We start from the raw sequence: 21532 nt of genomic DNA, 5'->3' as shown, positions 1-21532 counted from the left end.
CAAGGCTATAGTATGGCAAAAATGTCAAAATATGACAAATCCAAAAAATTGCTGAAAACTGCATTAAACAACATAAAATAGTTTGCAGAAACACACCACAGCAAAGGATTTTACAAAAACGGCCTAAAACTGCTTAAAATAGCATATTGAAAAATCCACCAAAAAAAGCAAGGCTATAGTATGGCAAAAATGTCAAAATATGACAAATCCAAAAAATTGCTGAAAACTGCATTAAACCACATAAAATAGTGTGCAGAAACACACCATAGCAAAGGATTTTGTAAAAAATGGCCCAAAACACCATAAAATAGCATGTTGAAAAATCCACCAAAAAAGCAAGGCTATAGTATGGCAAAAATGTCAAAATATGACACATCCAAAAAATTGCTAAAAACTACATTAAACAACATAAAATAGTGTGCAGAAACACACCACAGCAAAGGATTTTACAAAAACGGCCTAAAACTGCTTAAAATAGCATATTGAAAAATCCACCAAAAAAAGCAAGGCTATAGTATGGCAAAAATGTCAAAATATGACACATCCAAAAAATTGCTGTAAACAACCTTAAACCACATAAAATAGTGTGCAGAAACACACCATAGCAAAGGATTTTGCAAAAATGGCCCAAAACACCATAAAATAGCATGTTGAAAAATCCACAGAAAAAGCAAGGCTATAGTATGGCAAAAATGTCAAAATATGACACATCCAAAAAATTGCTGAAAACCACTTTAAACCACATAAAATAGTGTGCAGAAACACACCATAGCAAAGGATTTTGTAAAAAATGGCCCAAAACACCATAAAATAGCATGTTGAAAAATCCACCAAAAAAAGCAAGGCTATAGTATGGCAAAAATGTCAAAATATGACACATCCAAAAAATTGCTGAAAACTGCATTAAACAACATAAAATAGTGTGCAGAAACACACCATAGCAAAGGATTTTGCAAAAACGGCCTAAAACTGCATAAAATAGCATGTTGAAAAATCCACCAAAAAAAGCAAGGCTATAGTATGGCAAAAATGTCAAAATATGACACATCCAAAAAATTGCTGTAAACAACCTTAAACCACATAAAATATTGTGCGGAAACACACCATAGCAAAGGATTTTGCAAAAATGGCCCAAAACACCATAAAATAGCATATGGCAAAATCCACCAAAAAAGCAAGGCTATAGTATGGCAAAAATGTCAAAATATGACAAATCCAAAAAATTGCTAAAAACTGCATTAAACAACATAAAATAGTTTGCAGAAACACACCACAGCAAAGGATTTTACAAAAACGGCCTAAAACTGCTTAAAATAGCATATTGAAAAATCCACCAAAAAAAGCAAGGCTATAGTATGGCAAAAATGTCAAAATATGACAAATCCAAAAAATTGCTGAAAACTGCATTAAACCACATAAAATAGTGTGCAGAAACACACCATAGCAAAGGATTTTGTAAAAAAAATGGCCCAAAACAACATAAAATAGCATGTTGAAAAATCCACCAAAAAAAGCAAGGCTATAGTATGGCAAAAATGTCAAAATATGACAAATCCAAAAAATTGCTGAAAACTGCATTAAACAACATAAAATAGTGTGCAGAAACACACCATAGCAAAGGATTTTGCAAAAATGTCCCAAAACACCATAAAATAGCATGTTGAAAAATCCACAGAAAAAGCAAGGCTATAGTATGGCAAAAATGTCAAAATATGACACATCCAAAAAATTGCTGAAAACTGCATTAAACAACATAAAATAGTGTGCAGAAACACACCATAGCAAAGGATTTTACAAAAACGACCTAAAAATGCTTAAAATAGCATGTTGAAAAATCCACCAAAAAAAGCAAGGCTATAGTATGGCAAAAATGTCAAAATATGACACATCCAAAAAATTGCTGTAAACAACCTTAAACCACATAAAATAGTGTGCAGAAACACACCATAGCAAAGGATTTTGCAAAAATGGCCCAAAACACCATAAAATAGCATGTTGAAAAATCCACCAAAAAAGCAAGGCTATAGTATGGCAAAAATGTCAAAATATGACACATCCAAAAAATTGCTGAAAACTGCATTAAACAACATAAAATAGTTTGCAGAAACACACCACAGCAAAGGATTTTACATAAACGGCCTAAAACTGCATAAAATAGCATGTTGAAAAATCCACCAAAAAAAGCAAGGCTATAGTATGGCAAAAATGTCAAAATATGACAAATCCAAAAAATTGCTGAAAACTGCATTAAACCACATAAAATAGTGTGCAGAAACACACCATAGCAAAGGATTTTGTAAAAAATGGCCCAAAACACCATAAAATAGCATGTTGAAAAAATCCACCAAAAAAGCAAGGCTATAGTATGGCAAAAATGTCAAAATATGACACATCCAAAAAATTGCTGAAAACTGCATTAAACAACATAAAATAGTGTGCAGAAACACACCATAGCAAAGGATTTTACAAAAACGACCTAAAAATGCTTAAAATAGCATGTTGAAAAATCCACCAAAAAAAGCAAGGCTATAGTATGGCAAAAATGTCAAAATATGACACATCCAAAAAATTGCTGTAAACAACCTTAAACCACATAAAATAGTGTGCAGAAACACACCATAGCAAAGGATTTTGCAAAAATGGCCCAAAACACCATAAAATAGCATGTTGAAAAAATCCACCAAAAAAGCAAGGCTATAGTATGGCAAAAATGTCAAAATATGACACATCCACAAAATTGCTGAAAAGCACCTTAAACCACATAAAATAGTGTGCAGAAACACACCATAGCAAAGGATTTTGTAAAAAAATGGCCCAAAACACCATAAAATAGCATGTTGAAAAAATCCACCAAAAAAGCAAGGCTATAGTATGGCAAAAATGTCAAAATATGACACATCCAAAAAATTGCTGAAAACTGCATTAAACAACATAAAATAGTGTGCAGAAACACACCACAGCAAAGGATTTTACAAAAACGGCCTAAAACTGCTTAAAATAGCATGTTGAAAAATCCACAGAAAAAGCAAGGCTATAGTATGGCAAAAATGTCAAAATGTGACACATCCAAAAAATTGCTGTAAACAACCTTAAACCACATAAAATAGTGTGCAGAAACACACCATAGCAAAGGATTTTGCAAAAATGTCCCAAAACACCATAAAATAGCATGTTGAAAAATCCACCAAAAAAAGCAAGGCTATAGTATGGCAAAAATGTCAAAATATGACACATCCAAAAAATTGCTGAAAACTGCATTAAACAACATAAAATAGTGTGCAGAAACACACCATAGCAAAGGATTTTACAAAAACGACCTAAAAATGCTTAAAATAGCATATTGAAAAATCCACCAAAAAAAGCAAGGCTATAGTATGGCAAAAATGTCAAAATATGACACATCCAAAAAATTGCTGTAAACAACCTTAAACCACATAAAATAGTGTGCAGAAACACACCATAGCAAAGGATTTTACAAAAACGACCTAAAAATGCTTAAAATAGCATGTTGAAAAATCCACCAAAAAAAGCAAGGCTATAGTATGGAAAAAATGTCAAAATATGACACATCCAAAAAATTGCTGAAAACCACTTTAAACCACATAAAATAGTGTGCAGAAACACACCATAGCAAAGGATTTTGTAAAAAATGGCCCAAAACAACATAAAATAGCATGTTGAAAAATCCACCAAAAAAAGCAAGGCTATAGTATGGCAAAAATGTCAAAATATGACAAATCCAAAAAATTGCTGAAAACTGCATTAAACAACATAAAATAGTGTGCAGAAACACACCATAGCAAAGGATTTTGCAAAAATGTCCCAAAACACCATAAAATAGCATGTTGAAAAATCCACAGAAAAAGCAAGGCTATAGTATGGCAAAAATGTCAAAATATGACAAATCCAAAAAATTGCTGAAAACTGCATTAAACCACATAAAATAGTGTGCAGAAACACACCACAGCAAAGGATTTTACAAAAACGGCCTAAAACTGCTTAAAATAGCATATTGAAAAATCCACCAAAAAAAGCAAGGCTATAGTATGGCAAAAATGTCAAAATATGACACATCCAAAAAATTGCTGTAAACAACCTTAAACCACATAAAATAGTGTGCAGAAACACACCATAGCAAAGGATTTTGCAAAAATGTCCCAAAACACCATAAAATAGCATGTTGAAAAATCCACCAAAAAAGCAAGGCTATAGTATGGCAAAAATGTCAAAATATGACACATCCAAAAAATTGCTGAAAACTGCATTAAACAACATAAAATAGTGTGCAGAAACACACCATAGCAAAGGATTTTACAAAAACGACCTAAAAATGCTTAAAATAGCATGTTGAAAAATCCACCAAAAAAAGCAAGGCTATAGTATGGCAAAAATGTCAAAATATGACACATCCAAAAAATTGCTGAAAACTGCATTAAACAACATAAAATAGTGTGCAGAAACACACCATAGCAAAGGATTTTACAAAAACGACCTAAAAATGCTTAAAATAGCATGTTGAAAAATCCACCAAAAAAAGCAAGGCTATAGTATGGCAAAAATGTCAAAATATGACACATCCAAAAAATTGCTGTAAACAACCTTAAACCACATAAAATAGTGTGCAGAAACACACCATAGCAAAGGATTTTGTAAAAAATGTCCCAAAACACCATAAAATAGCATGTTGAAAAAATCCACCAAAAAAGCAAGGCTATAGTATGGCAAAAATGTCAAAATATGACACATCCAAAAAATTGCTGAAAACTGCATTAAACAACATAAAATAGTGTGCAGAAACACACCACAGCAAAGGATTTTACAAAAACGGCCTAAAACTGCTTAAAATAGCATGTTGAAAAATCCACCAAAAAAAGCAAGGCTATAGTATGGAAAAAATGTCAAAATGTGACACATCCAAAAAATTGCTGTAAACAACCTTAAACCACATAAAATAGTGTGCAGAAACACACCATAGCAAAGGATTTTGCAAAAATGTCCCAAAACACCATAAAATAGCATGTTGAAAAAATCCACCAAAAAAGCAAGGCTATAGTATGGCAAAAATGTCAAAATATGACACATCCAAAAAATTGCTGAAAACTGCATTAAACAACATAAAATAGTGTGCAGAAACACACCATAGCAAAGGATTTTACAAAAACGACCTAAAAATGCTTAAAATAGCATGTTGAAAAATCCACCAAAAAAAGCAAGGCTATAGTATGGCAAAAATGTCAAAATATGACACATCCAAAAAATTGCTGTAAACAACCTTAAACCACATAAAATAGTGTGCAGAAACACACCATAGCAAAGGATTTTGTAAAAAAAATGGCCCAAAACACCATAAAATAGCATGTTGAAAAAATCCACCAAAAAAGCAAGGCTATAGTATGGCAAAAATGTCAAAATATGACACATCCAAAAAATTGCTGAAAACTGCATTAAACAACATAAAATAGTGTGCAGAAACACACCACAGCAAAGGATTTTACAAAAACGGCCTAAAACTGCTTAAAATAGCATGTTGAAAAATCCACCAAAAAAAGCAAGGCTATAGTATGGCAAAAATGTCAAAATGTGACACATCCAAAAAATTGCTGTAAACAACCTTAAACCACATAAAATAGTGTGCAGAAACACACCATAGCAAAGGATTTTGCAAAAATGTCCCAAAACACCATAAAATAGCATGTTGAAAAATCCACCAAAAAAGCAAGGCTATAGTATGGCAAAAATGTCAAAATATGACACATCCAAAAAATTGCTGAAAACTGCATTAAACAACATAAAATAGTGTGCAGAAACACACCATAGCAAAGGATTTTGTAAAAAATGGCCCAAAACATCATAAAATAGCATGTTGAAAAAATCCACCAAAAAAGCAAGGCTATAGTATGGCAAAAATGTCAAAATATGACACATCCAAAAAATTGCTGAAAACTGCATTAAACAACATAAAATAGTGTGCAGAAACACACCATAGCAAAAAATTTTACAAAAACGACCTAAAAATGCTTAAAATAGCATGTTGAAAAATCCACCAAAAAAAGCAAGGCTATAGTATGGCAAAAATGTCAAAATATGACACATCCAAAAAATTGCTGTAAACAACCTTAAACCACATAAAATAGTGTGCAGAAACAAGCCATTGCATATGATTTTGCAAAAATTGCCCAAAATACCACAAAATAGCATGTTGAAAAATCCACCAAAAAAGCAAGGCTATAGTATGGCAAAAATGTCAAAATATGACACATCCAAAAAATTGCTGAAAACTGCATTAAACAACATAAAATAGTGTGCAGAAACACACCATAGCAAAGGATTTTACAAAAACGACTTAAAAATGCTTAAAATAGCATGTTGAAAAATCCACCAAAAAAAGCAAGGCTATAGTATGGCAAAAATGTCAAAATATGACACATCCAAAAAATTGCTGTAAACAACCTTAAACCACATAAAATAGTGTGCAGAAACACACCATAGCAAAGGATTTTGTAAAAAACGGCCTAAAACACCATAAAATAGCATGTTGAAAAATCCACAGAAAAAGCAAGGCTATAGTATGGCAAAAATGTCAAAATATGACACATCCAAAAAATTGCTGAAAACTGCATTAAACAACATAAAATAGTGTGCAGAAACACACCATAGCAAAGGATTTTGCAAAAACGGCCTAAAACTGCTTAAAATAGCATGTTGAAAAATCCACCAAAAAAAGCAAGGCTATAGTATGGCAAAAATGTCAAAATGTGACACATCCAAAAAATTGCTGTAAACAACCTTAAACCACATAAAATAGTGTGCAGAAACACACCATAGCAAAGGATTTTGCAAAAATGTCCCAAAACACCATAAAATAGCATGTTGAAAAAATCCACCAAAAAAGCAAGGCTATAGTATGGCAAAAATGTCAAAATATGACACATCCAAAAAATTGCTGAAAACTGCATTAAACAACATAAAATAGTGTGCAGAAACACACCATAGCAAAGGATTTTACAAAAACGACCTAAAAATGCTTAAAATAGCATATTGAAAAATCCACCAAAAAAAGCAAGGCTATAGTATGGCAAAAATGTCAAAATATGACACATCCAAAAAATTGCTGTAAACAACCTTAAACCACATAAAATAGTGTGCAGAAACACACCATAGCAAAGGATTTTACAAAAACGACCTAAAAATGCTTAAAATAGCATGTTGAAAAATCCACAGAAAAAGCAAGGCTATAGTATGGCAAAAATGTCAAAATATGACACATCTAAAAAATTGCTGTAAACAACCTTAAACCACATAAAATAGTGTGCAGAAACACACCATAGCAAAGGATTTTACAAAAACGGCCTAAAACTGCTTAAAATAGCATGTTGAAAAATCCACCAAAAAAAGCAAGGCTATAGTATGGAAAAAATGTCAAAATGTGACACATCCAAAAAATTGCTGTAAACAACCTTAAACCACATAAAATAGTGTGCAGAAACACACCATAGCAAAGGATTTTGCAAAAATGTCCCAAAACACCATAAAATAGCATGTTGAAAAAATCCACCAAAAAAGCAAGGCTATAGTATGGCAAAAATGTCAAAATATGACACATCCAAAAAATTGCTGAAAACTGCATTAAACAACATAAAATAGTGTGCAGAAACACACCACAGCAAAGGATTTTACAAAAACGACCTAAAAATGCTTAAAATAGCATGTTGAAAAATCCACCAAAAAAAGCAAGGCTATAGTATGGCAAAAATGTCAAAATGTGACACATCCAAAAAATTGCTGTAAACAACCTTAAACCACATAAAATAGTGTGCAGAAACACACCATAGCAAAGGATTTTGCAAAAATGTCCCAAAACACCATAAAATAGCATGTTGAAAAAATCCACCAAAAAAGCAAGGCTATAGTATGGCAAAAATGTCAAAATATGACACATCCAAAAAATTGCTGAAAACTGCATTAAACAACATAAAATAGTGTGCAGAAACACACCATAGCAAAGGATTTTACAAAAACGGCCTAAAACTGCATAAAATAGCATGTTGAAAAATCCACCAAAAAAAGCAAGGCTATAGTATGGCAAAAATGTCAAAATATGACACATCCAAAAAATTGCTGTAAACAACCTTAAACCACATAAAATAGTGTGCAGAAACACACCATAGCAAAGGATTTTGTAAAAAATGGCCCAAAACACCATAAAATAGCATGTTGAAAAAATCCACCAAAAAAGCAAGGCTATAGTATGGCAAAAATGTCAAAATATGACAAATCCAAAAAATTGCTGAAAACTGCATTAAACAACATAAAATAGTGTGCAGAAACACACCATAGCAAAGGATTTTACAAAAACGGCCTAAAACTGCATAAAATAGCATGTTGAAAAATCCACCAAAAAAAGCAAGGCTATAGTATGGCAAAAATGTCAAAATATGACACATCCAAAAAATTGCTGTAAACAACCTTAAACCACATAAAATAGTGTGCAGAAACACACCATAGCAAAGGATTTTGCAAAAATGGCCCAAAACACCATAAAATAGCATGTTGAAAAAATCCACAGAAAAAGCAAGGCTATAGTATGGCAAAAATGTCAAAATATGACAAATCCAAAAAATTGCTGAAAACTGCATTAAACCACATAAAATAGTGTGCAGAAACACACCATAGCAAAGGATTTTGTAAAAAAATGGCCCAAAACACCATAAAATAGCATGTTGAAAAATCCACCAAAAAAAGCAAGGCTATAGTATGGAAAAAATGTCAAAATGTGACACATCCAAAAAATTGCTGTAAACAACCTTAAACCACATAAAATAGTGTGCAGAAACACACCACAGCAAAGGATTTTACAAAAACGGCCTAAAACTGCTTAAAATAGCATGTTGAAAAATCCACCAAAAAAAGCAAGGCTATAGTATGGAAAAATGTCAAAATGTGACACATCCAAAAAATTGCTAAAAACAACCTTAAACAACAGAGAATAGTATGCAGAAACACACCACAGCAAAGGATTTTACAAAAACGGCCTAAAACTGCTTAAAATAGCATGTTGAAAAATCCACCAAAAAAAGCAAGGCTATAGTATGGAAAAAATGTCAAAATGTGACACATCCAAAAAATTGCTGTAAACAACCTTAAACCACATAAAATAGTGTGCAGAAACACACCATAGCAAAGGATTTTGCAAAAATGTCCCAAAACACCATAAAATAGCATGTTGAAAAAATCCACCAAAACAGCAAGGCTATAGTATGGCAAAAATGTCAAAATATGACACATCCAAAAAATTGCTGAAAACTGCATTAAACAACATAAAATAGTGTGCAGAAACACACCATAGCAAAGGATTTTACAAAATGGCCTAAAACTGCATAAAATAGCATGTTGAAAAATCCACCAAAAAAAGCAAGGCTATAGTATGGCAAAAATGTCAAAATATGACACATCCAAAAAATTGCTGAAAACCACATTAAACCACATAAAATAGTGTGCAGAAACACACCATAGCAAAGGATTTTGCAAAAATGGCCCAAAACACCATAAAATAGCATGTTGAAAAAATCCACCAAAAAAGCAAGGCTATAGTATGGCAAAAATGTCAAAATATGACACATCCAAAAAATTGCTGTAAACAACCTTAAACCACATAAAATAGTGTGCAGAAACACACCATAGCAAAGGATTTTACAAAAACGACCTAAAAATGCTTAAAATAACATGTTGAAAAATCCACCAAAAAAAGCAAGGCTATAGTATGGCAAAAATGTCAAAATATGACACATCCAAAAAATTGCTGAAAACCACATTAAACCACATAAAATAGTTTGCAGAAACACACCACAGCAAAGGATTTTACAAAAACGACCTAAAAATGCTTAAAATAGCATGTTGAAAAATCCACCAAAAAACGCAAGGCTATAGTATGGCAAAAATGTCAAAATATGACACATCCAAAAAACTGCTGAAAACTACCTTAAACCGTTGTCGTTGTCTTTCTCCCCTCTCTTCAGGACATTTTCAGCACCCACCTCATCCACAAAGCTCTCTGTATTGCAGGTGATCCCACTCACCCGGCTCAGAGCTCCTTCGGTCTGCTGCCATCGGGGAGGAGACTGCGGACTCTTTGGGCCAGGACCAGCAGACTCAAGGACAGCTTCTCCACCAGGCTGTCAGGAAGCTGAACTCTCTCCCTGCTCTGTCCCCTCTCCTTCTTCTGCCCCCTGGACATAGCCCCCCCACAACTGCCCCTCCAACAACTGAACTCTGTCATCCCCAGAAACTGTTCCACTGAACTCAGGGACTGCAACAGTAACTTTATGCAGCATTGGACTACTCCCCCTTACAAGGAAGAAAACTTGAACACTTGACACTTGATCATTTTAGCCAGAACACTTGAACACTTTAACCTTGTATGTGCTTTTGTTGTTAGTTGTTATTATTGACTGTTTCATTTGTAAATATTGCTGATTTTGCATGCCCTTTCTGTCTTTTTTCTTATGGTTGTATTTCACCGGCTGCACTTTTGGTCTTAGATGAACGCAATTTCAATCATCTGTATGTGCTGTAAATATCACAGAATTGACAATAAAGCAGAGTTTGACTTTGACTTTGAAATTGTCAAAATATGACATGTCCAAAAAACTGCTGAAAACTGCATTAAACAACATAAAATAGTTTGCAGAAACACACCATAGCAAAGGATTTTGCAAAAATGGCCCAAAACACCACAAAATAGCATATGGAAAAATCCACCAAAGAAGCAAGGCTATAGTATGGCAAAAATGTCAAAATATGACACATCCAAAAAACTGCTGAAAACCACATTAAACCACATAAAATAGTGTGCAGAAACACACCATAGCAAAGGATTTTGCAAAAATGGCCCAAAACACCATAAAATAGCATGTTGAAAAATCCACAGAAAAAGCAAGGCTATAGTATGGCAAAAATGTCAAAATATGACAAATCCAAAAAATTGCTGAAAACTGCATTAAACAACATAAAATAGTGTGCAGAAACACACCATAGCAAAGGATTTTACAAAAACAGCCTAAAACTGCTTAAAATAGCATGTTGAAAAATCCACCAAAAAAAGCAAGGCTATGGTATGGAAAAATGTCAAAATATCACACATCCAAAAAATTGCTGAAAACTACTTTAAACAATATAAAATATTGTGCAGAAACACACCATAGCAAAGGATTTTGCAAAAATGGCCCAAAACAACATAAAATAGCATATGGCAAAATCCACCAAAAAAGCAAGGCTATAGTATGGCAAAAATGTCAAAATATGACACATCCAAAAAATTGCTGAAAACTGCATTAAACAACATAAAATAGTGTGCAGAAACACACCATAGCAAAGGATTTTGCAAAAACAGCCTAAAACACCATAAAATAGCATATGGACAAATCCACCAAAAAAGCAAGGCTATAGTATGGCAAAAATGTCCAAATATGACACATCCAAAAAATTGCTGAAAACCACCTTAAACAACATAAAATAGTGTGCAGAAACACACCATAGCAAAGGATTTTGCAAAAATGGCCCAAAACAACATAAAATAGCATGTTGAAAAATCCACAGAAAAAGCAAGGCTATAGTATGGCAAAAATGTAAAAATATGACAAATCCAAAAAATGCTGAAAACCACACGAAAAAACATAAAATAGCGTGCAGAAACACACCATAGCAAAGGATTTTGCAAAAACAGCCTAAAACACCATAAAATAGCATATGGACAAATCCACCAAAAAAGCAAGGCTATAGTATGGCAAAAATGTCAAAATATGACACATCCAAAAAACTGCTGAAAACCACCTTAAACAACATAAAATAGTGTGCAGAAACACACCATAGCAAAGGATTTTGCAAAATGGCCCAAAACAACATAAAATAGCATGTTGAAAAATCCCCCAAAAAAAGCAAGGCTATAGTATGGCAAAAATGTCAAAATATGACACATCCAAAAAATTGCTAAAAACTACATTAACCAACATAAAATAGTGTGCAGAAACACACCATAGCAAAGGATTTTACAAAATGGCCTAAAACACCATAAAATAGCATGTTGAAAAATCCACCAAAAAAAAAAAGCAAGGCTATAGTATGGCAAAAATGTCAAAATATGACACATCCAAAAATTGCTGAAAACCACATTAAACCACATAAAATAGCATGCAGAAACACACCACAGCAAAGGATTTTACAAAAACAGCCTAAAACTGCATAAAATAGCATATGGGCAAATCCACCAAAAAAGCAAGGCTATAGTATGGCAAAAATGTCAAAATATGACACATCCAAAAAATTGCTGAAAACCACATTAAACCACATAAAATAGTGTGCAGAAACACACCATAGCAAAGGATTTTGCAAAAATGGCCCAAAACACCATAAAATAGCATATGGCAAAATCCACCAAAAAAGCAAGGCTATAGTATGGCAAAAATGTCAAAATATGACACATCCAAAAAACTGCTGAAAACCACCTTAAACAACATAAAATAGTGTGCAGAAACACACCATAGCAAAGGATTTTGCAAAAATGGCCCAAAACAACATAAAATAGCATGTTGAAAAATCCACAGAAAAAGCAAGGCTATAGTATGGCAAAAAATGTCAAAAGATGACACATCCAAAAAATTGCTGTAAACAACCTTAAACCACATAAAATAGTGTGCAGAAACACACCATAGCAAAGGATTTTGCAAAAACAGCCTAAAACACCATAAAATAGCATGTTGAAAAATCCACCCAAAAAAGCAAGGCTATAGTATGGCAAAAATGTCAAAATATGACACATCCAAAAAAATGCTGAAAACCACACGAAACAACATAAAATAGCGTGCAGAAACACACCAAAGCAAAAGATTATGCAAAAACAGCCTAAAACACCATAAAATAGCATATGGACAAATCCACCAAAAAAGCAAGGCTATAGTATGGCAAAAATGTCAAAATATGACACATCCAAAAAATTGCTAAAAACTACATTAACCAACATAAAATAGTGTGCAGAAACACACCATAGCAAAGGATTTTGCAAAAATGGCCCAAAACACCATAAAATAGCATGTTGAAAAATCCACAGAAAAAGCAAGGCTATAGTATGGCAAAAAATGTCAAAAGATGACACATCCAAAAAAATGCTGAAAACCACACGAAAAAACATAAAATAGCATGCAGAAACACACCATAGCAAAGGATTTTGCAAAAACAGCCTAAAACTGCATAAAATAGCATATGGACAAATCCACCAAAAAAGCAAGGCTATAGTATGGCAAAAATGTCAAAATATGACACATCCAAAAAACTGCTGAAAACCACCTTAAACAACATAAAATAGCATGCAGAAACACACCATAGCAAAGGATTTTGCAAAAACAGCCTAAAACACCATAAAATAGCATATGGACAAATCCACCAAAAAAGCAAGGCTATAGTATGGCAAAAATGTCAAAATATGACACATCCAAAAAATGCTGAAAACCACCTTAAACAACATAAAATAGCATGCAGAAACACACCATAGCAAAGGATTTTGCAAAAACAGCCTAAAACACCATAAAATAGCATATGGACAAATCCACCAAAAAAGCAAGGCTATAGTATGGCAAAAATGTCAAAATATGACACATCCAAAAAATTGCTGAAAACCACCTTAAACAACATAAAATAGTGTGCAGAAACACACCATAGCAAAGGATTTTGCAAAAATGGCCCAAAACACCATAAAATAGCATGTTGAAAAATCCACCAAAAAAGCAAGGCTATAGTATGGCAAAAATGTCAAAATATGACACATCCAAAAAAATACTGAAAACCACATTAAACCACATAAAATAGTGTGCAGAAACACACCATAGCAAAGGATTTTGCAAAAATGGCCCAAAACACCATAAAATAGCATGTTGAAAAATCCACCAAAAAAGCAAGGCTATAGTATGGCAAAAATGTCAAAATATGACACATCCAAAAAAATACTGAAAACCACATTAAACCACATTAAATAGCATGCTGAAACACACCATAGCAAAGGATTTTGCAAAAATGGCCCAAAACACCATAAAATAGCATGTTGAAAAATCCACAGAAAAAGCAAGGCTATCGTATGGCAAAAATGTCAAAATATGACACATCCAAAAAAATGCTGAAAACCACACGAAAAAACATAAAATAGCATGCAGAAACACACCATAGCAAAGGATTTTGCAAAAACAGCCTAAAACTGCATAAAATAGCATATGGACAAATCCACCAAAAAAGCAAGGCTATAGTATGGCAAAAATGTCAAAATATGACACATCCAAAAAATTGCTGAAAACCACCTTAAACAACATAAAATAGTGTGCAGAAACACACCATAGCAAAGTATTTTGCAAAAACAGCCTAAAACTGCATAAAATAGCATATGGACAAATCCACCAAAAAAGCAAGGCTATAGTATGGCAAAAATGTCAAAATATGACACATCCAAAAAAATACTGAAAACCACATTAAACCACATAAAATAGTGTGCAGAAACACACCATAGCAAAGGATTTTGCAAAAATGGCCCAAAACAACATAAAATAGCATATGGAAAAATCCACCAAAAAAGCAAGGCTATAGTATGGCAAAAATGTCAAAATATGACACATCCAAAAAAATGCTGAAAACCACACGAAACAACATAAAATAGTGTGCAGAAACACACCATAGCAAAGGATTTTGCAAAAACAGCCTAAAACTGCATAAAATAGCATATGGACAAATCCACCAAAAAAGCAAGGCTATAGTATGGCAAAAATGTCAAAATATCACACATCCAAAAAATTGCTGAAAACTACATTAAACCACATAAAATAGTGTGCAGAAACACACCATAGCAAAGGATTTTGCAAAAATGGCCCAAAACAACATAAAATAGCATATGGAAAAATCCACCAAAAAAGCAAGGCTATAGTATGGCAAAAATGTCCAAATATGACACATCCAAAAAAATGCTGAAAACCACACGAAACAACATAAAATAGTGTGCAGAAACACACCATAGCAAAGGATTTTGCAAAAACGACCTAAAAATGCTTAAAATAACATGTTGAAAAATCCACCAAAAAAAGCAAGGCAAAAATATGGCAAAAATGTCAAAATATGACACATGCAAAAAATTGCTGTAAACAACCTTAAACCACATAAAATAGTGTGCAGAAACACACCACAGCAAAGGATTTTGTAAAAATGGCCCAAAACACAATAAAACACCATGTTGAAAAATCCACCAAAAATGCAAGGCTAAAGTATGGCAAAAATGTCAAAATATGTCATGTCAAAAAAAGGCTGAAAAACACTTAGTATAGCATGTAGAGTATTGTTATGGCATACAATGTTGAAAAAACAGCCAAAAATGGTCAGAAACCCCATAAAATTGCATGTTGAAAAAAAAAGACCAAAGAAGCTATAGGCTGTAGTATGGCGAAAAATGTGAAAATATGACATCTCCCAACAACAGCTGAAAACCACTCAGTGTAGCATGTAGAGTCATGTTAAAGTATACAACGTTGAAAAAACATCCAAAAACGGCCAGAAATCCCATAAAATAGATCCCTAAACATCCCTTAACAGACAAAAAAAACAATAAAATAGCATGTTTAAAAATTGACCAAAAAAAGCAGGGTTATACTATGGCAAAAAAAGAAAAATATGACATGTCCAAAAAACAGCTGAAAACCACATAAAATAGCAAGTCAAGACAAGTCATAAGTGTAGAACCTTGAAAGAAAACGGTGAAAAACATCATAATATTGCATGTCGATAAAATTACCAAAGACATTATAGAATAGTATGTTGAGTAGTTGGTAATGACCTTTATTTAATCTTTTGGCAGGTTTAATAGAGCAAAGGCGAGTATAGTCAGGCTGCAGGTAAGTTGGGACAGTTATCAGTTCTGGGGTGGAGCAGAGTTCACAGGGGTTGTTCAGAGTTTGGATGGAGAAATGGTGAACGTGGAGCTGGCAGGTGAATGTATCAGGTAAGCTGCAGGAACACTTACAACAGGGAGCTTGTGGGAAAAGCAGGGACTCTGAAGAGGGGCAGGCCGGGCTAGTAGTCGAGGAGGAAGCAGAGTCGGCGTTAGGCTGGCAGGCAGACGGATCCAGTAGGATCAGGCAGCAGGATCAACGAGGACAGGCGGGGAATCGATGTACCATTGAAACGATAAATACCAGAGGCATTCACACAGAAGAGATGTTTCGCTCGGCGGGAGGCTCTGAAGATGGCAGGAAGAATGGCCATCTCTTAAGGGAGCCGAAGCAGTAGAACTCCTTGGAGCCAGACCAGTCCACATCCCCAGCCGGGATGGAGAAAGGGCTAAAGGGGAGGGAACCCTCATCGTTGGACGGCCCCTCCTCAGGAAGATGCATATTCGAAAGGGTGAGAAGCCAGTGGCAGAGCTGGTGAGGGAGTTATGGCATACTTCACCCACAGGAGCTGCTGTGACCAGGAGGATGGATCCTGAGAGACCAAAGCAACGAAGAGCTGTCTCCATCTCCTGGTTCTTGCTTTTGGTCTGCCTTGGATTGGGAATGGAACCTGGAGGAGAAACTGGCAGTGGCTCCAATGAGGCTGCAGAATTTCCTCCAGAAGACAGAGGAGAATTGGGGACCCCGGTCGGACACCACCACAACAAGGAAACCATGTAGGCATAAGACATCGAGCAGGACCAGCTGGGCAGTCTCCTTGGCCGACGGCAGCTTGGGCAGGGGCACGAAGTGGGCCATCTTACTAATACAGTCGACCACAGTGAGAATAACCGTGTTGCCGCTAGAGGAAGGAAGGCCCGAGACAAAGTCCGAGGAGATGTGGGCCTGGGAGAGGCTAGAGAAGGCCTGCTGGGGCCTGACGGGAGCTTTGTGTTGGTTGCAGACCAAGCAGGCCTTGACAAAGTCACGAGTGTTACAGCTCCCACCCCCACATCAGAGGCGCTCAGAGTCAGGTATCTGGAGGATGGGCGCTGAGGTAAACGTGGACTTGAGTCTGGAAAACCTCGTCAGCAGCAGAGGTCCACTGGAAGGGCAACTTGGAGGAGGTGAGGGCTGAGAGTGGGGCGGCCGCAGAGCTGTAGTTGTGGATGAAGCGGCGGTAGAAGTTAGCCAACCCCAGGAATCGTTGAAGTTGTTTGCGGGAGTCAAGAACAGGCCATGAGACGACAGATGAGACCTTAGCTGGGTCCATCTGCACGCTGCCTTGAGCCACGATGTACCCCAGAAAGGAGACAGATGAAGCATGGAACTCGCACTTCTCTGCTTTAAGAAACAGGGAAATCTCGAGGAGGCACTGGAGCACAGACTGGACAAGATGGACATGCTCTTCCCAGGTCTTTGAGAAGATGAGGGTGTCATCGAGGTAGACAAAGACAAAGCCTTTGAGCATGTCTCTGAGTACGTCGTTGACCAGGACTTGGAAGACGGCGGGGGCGCTGGTGAGGCCAAAGGGCCCCGTGGGAGTGTTGAACGCTGTCTTCAACTCATCTCCCTCTCTGATGTGGACAAGGTGGTAGGCGCTGTGAAGATCATGTTTAGTAGAAATGGTGGGCCCTTGAAGCAGGTCAAAGGCAGACGAGATGAGTGGCAGAGGGAAACGTTTCTTGACAGTGATGTCTTTCAGGCTCTGTTAATCTATACCAGGTCTCAGAGTCTGGTCTTTCTTTTCTATAAAGAAGAAGCCCGCCCCGGCTGTGCAGTGACTGAACAGGAACCTCTTGTCTTCAGACACCAACCCAAAGAACTCTTACTGTTTACTTTGTCTTTCATCATATAGTGTGTATCATGTATTGATGTAATGCTATTGAATTAGTTGTTGTTGCGATCTCTTTGTCATAAAAGTCACAGTTCAGTATGTCATACAAAAGACATGGTATAATATGTCATTAAAAAGGTCAGTAAAAAGTCATACTATAACCTGTCGTCCGAAACTGCATCAAGAACTCCAAAAAAGCGTCAAAAAGTGGCACGAAAAACTGATAGTATATTAAATAGTCCAAAATAGCACAAAGAGGTCAAAATATAGTATGTTGTATAAAATAGCACAAAAAAGTCACTGTATATTACATCATCCAAAGTAGCATAAAAATGTATATTACAACATGTCGTCCAAAATAGAGGGCATGCATTGACGTCATTTGTCCCAAAGAAACTCGCCCCCTACAGTTGGACTGAGCAGCAAAACATCCATCAACCTTCGAATTTAGCAGTGGAAACAGCAAAACCGGGAGTAAAACAAACGATTATATGCCCAAGTTAAGGGCAGTTGCACTCAACAATGATCCTTACAGTTTACCATAGAACCAGCGGTCCATGGACATTGACATGTGGTCACGAATCAGGTGTCCTGTCATTTATGTACCTGGCTTTGATGCCGGAAAAATACACAATGCAAAAACCTGAAGGCATACAACAGACTTAACACACATATTTTAAAATTAATTTAATTGGCTAGATTTAAAAGCAAAGCAAAAATGAAAAATGCTAAATATCAGAAAAAGCAAAATATTAAATCAAATAACCAGCTGATAATAAGTCAATTTATAGTGTATTAACACATGCAAATAGCCTTTATGTAAAATTTACATGTACGTGTACATTTGATACTTAAGTACATTTATTGCCAGAAATTGCCTTTTGATACTAGTGCAGTTAATATGAAAAGGGAACAGCAAATCCATGTTTCAGTACCCAGACTCCAGTTGTTTCTGCGAATTGCAGTGATCCATTTGCTTCCCTTTTCTTTGGCTTTCAGCAGTTGATAAAAAGAAAGCTCTGACTGCTTGTTGAATCTTTTTGAACAGTCAATCGCACAACAGTTCTTCCCCATTTTGTATGTAGTTTTTGTTTTTTCGCAGCATTCAAGCTTACTCTGCCACTCATCTTTCTGCCTCTCAGTGGGCATAACCACAGTGACTTCTGCATGCTGCGATGTCACGTGCAAATCCTCTACAGAGCGAAAAAGTCACACTATGGCGTGTCATCCAAAATAGGAAGAAAAAGTCATACTATAGCATGTTGTCAACAGTAGCACGAAAAAGTCATACTATACTATGACATTCAAAATAGCACAAAAATGTCATGTTATAGTATGTTGTCCAAAACGGTGCCAAAAAGTCATACTATAGTATGTCGTCAAAAATAGTGCGAAAAATCATACTACAGCATATCAATCAAAATAGAACAAAAAGACATACTATGGTATGTCATGTATAGTACTACATAGTATAGTATCTCAAAAAAGTCATAAAAGTCACAGTACAGTATGTCATACAAAAGATATGGTATAGTATGCCATTAAAAAGTGAATAAAAAGTCATAGTATAGTTTGTCATAAAAATGTCATTGTATTATACGCCACCAAAAAGTCACAAAATAATCATAATATAGGGTCATAATATTGTTTGTCATAACCAATCATGAAAAGTATTACATGTCAAAGAAGTAAAGAAGGTTAAAAAAGTATTAAAAAAAGTATCATAGCACAGCATGTCATTAAAAAGTAATAAAAAAGCCTTAGTATAATCTGTCATAAAGATGCCACAGTAGTAGTATGTCATAAAACCATCCCAAAAATGTCATAGTAAGTCTTTGAAAAAAAGTCACTCATAACATCCTTCTTCCCATATCTTTTGAGACTTTTGACAGATTGATTTAAGACATTTTAATACCAACAGAGGCCTTATTTTCAGATTAATGAATTTGATGCCTGTTCAAAGAAACACAACAAAAACTGCTGATGCTCACCTGCAGCACGGTGCTCTCCTTAAAGCCAAACCCATCCTTGAGCAGACAGGTGATGTAGGTCATGTCCATACACAGGAACGAACTGACGGGAGGGTGCTTGGTCATCTGATTGCACACTGAGCGGACAAAAGGGAATCACTGCTGTTAGGTCGAGTAATCAGTCATCTGTATTCTGCTGAGAGGATGAGGGCAGGATTTCAGAGAGCAGCGAGGACACGAGTCCAGACTACTGACATGCACACCGTGTCTCATGTACAGGATGCTGCAGATCTGTCATAGTAAGGATGCATTCCTCTGCCTAACTCACCCTCTTTAGCTCTCTTCTTGAAGTCTCTGACCTCCAGCATCCCTCCTTGGACTCCATCTGCAACAGGGAGTAAGACTGGGGTCATCCTCTACATATCTTAAATGCTATAACATTCATTAAGAGAATAAATCTAAATGTGCAGTTCTACAGTACTAATGACAGAGCTTGTGCCCTTTCAGCTTGTACTGGCAGAGGATAGCAATTTCTGTAATAACTACACACCTATAGCTCGTCAAATCCACTGAGACGGCTGCAGATGACTCACATTTTCCTGCCTCTGTCTCGCACTGAAATGGGTAATAACATCCTGCTGGCTCTGTATAATTCTGTAAGGCGCGTACAGACGGTGTGTGTACTAACCGATAAGGCCTGCATCCACAGCTCTGTCAAAGTAATAGGAGAACGCATAGAATACATTGTTGTCTTGGAGCTCGTTCGGCTGATGAATAATCCCCTTCACCACCTTAAGTACCTCCTGATAACAAAGCTTGTATCCTGTATAACCTGAAGACGAAACAGAGACAGAAGTGTAAATTATGCATCTCAGGCTGGAACAACATTTTGAAATGTAGCGTAATTTAACAATGATCACTTCAATGGGCTTCGGAAACATAACCGCAGATGTTTGGTCGCTGTAACAAAATGTTCAGCTGCTCAAATCGGTCAAATACTCTAACTTTGGATGTTTATGTCTGACAATCCTACATCTGAAGGAATACTTCAACCAGAAATGATCGTTTGTGTATCAGTTACTTAACCTGTGTAACGCTGAATTTGTTAAGAAAGGTTTTTCTTGTTTCTCTCTATGTCAAACGAAGAATCCAAAAACAAACATTTTTCAAAGCATCAGTTTACGTTCCCAGGTCCAATGCGACCTGACACACGTTTTGGTCAAGTTCAAAAATTGTCCAGGCTCTGGCAAACATTTTTCGTTATGCTTTCTGACATTTCGGAGTTGAAAGTCCATCCGTCTCCTCATACAGTTGTCTTCAATAGAGCCCCAACTTAAGTTACTACAACAGCCATTAAAACTAATGTCATCGCCTTTGCCTCCCTAATAGCCGGAAGAAAAATCCTCTTTTGTGGAATTCACGGCTCTCTCATTTAAAGTTTGGTTGCACAATATCCTGTCACTCTTGAAATCGGAAAAAAATAAAAGTTTCTCATAGCTCTTCTGATAGATTTTACTCTCACTGGAGGCCGTTGAAAATATTGTCTGTTTTCTTTTTGCTCTCTGTACCACCTGCTTGTTTCAATAAAAAAACTGAAATTAATGCATCTGTTTACATACTCTCAGATTTGTGAGAGTTTAATTTGGATTTACCAAAGTTGTGCAGTTTAATCCAAGTCTCAGTGCTTCCCAAACACATGCATTTTCACTATAATCTTTTAAATTGAACTCATCAATGCTCTCTTCGAAGCCAGACTCCACTAAAAAAAACAGCAG

At 35.7% G+C, this 21532-nt stretch overlaps 1 protein-coding gene across 2 annotated transcripts in view; it reads right to left on the bottom strand.

Moving 5' to 3' along the window:
* The window catches only part of entpd5b (ectonucleoside triphosphate diphosphohydrolase 5b), a 40845-nt gene that overhangs the window by 3345 nt on the left and 15968 nt on the right, over positions 1 to 21532 (bottom strand). Inside the window, exons 11-13 of one of the 2 annotated variants that reach the window (XM_088089356.1) lie at positions 20446 to 20589; positions 20086 to 20142; positions 19779 to 19894 (exon numbers count right to left, since the gene is read on the bottom strand). In XM_088089356.1, the coding sequence (XP_087945482.1) occupies positions 19779 to 19894; positions 20086 to 20142; positions 20446 to 20589 (317 nt within the window). Of the gene's footprint in view, positions 1 to 19778; positions 19951 to 20085; positions 20143 to 20445; positions 20590 to 21532 lie in introns of those variants that run through there. The other variant, XM_042503637.2, reaches the window with a different exon arrangement.

Source organism: Plectropomus leopardus, chromosome 16 (assembly GCF_026936395.1).
Source record: "Plectropomus leopardus strain MGB_pleo_1.0 chromosome 16, ASM2693639v1, whole genome shotgun sequence".
Classification (NCBI taxonomy): Eukaryota; Metazoa; Chordata; class Actinopteri; order Perciformes; family Serranidae; genus Plectropomus; species Plectropomus leopardus.
The sequence above is the reverse complement of the archived record's forward strand: the minus strand, read 5'-3'. Positions and strand labels throughout refer to the sequence as shown.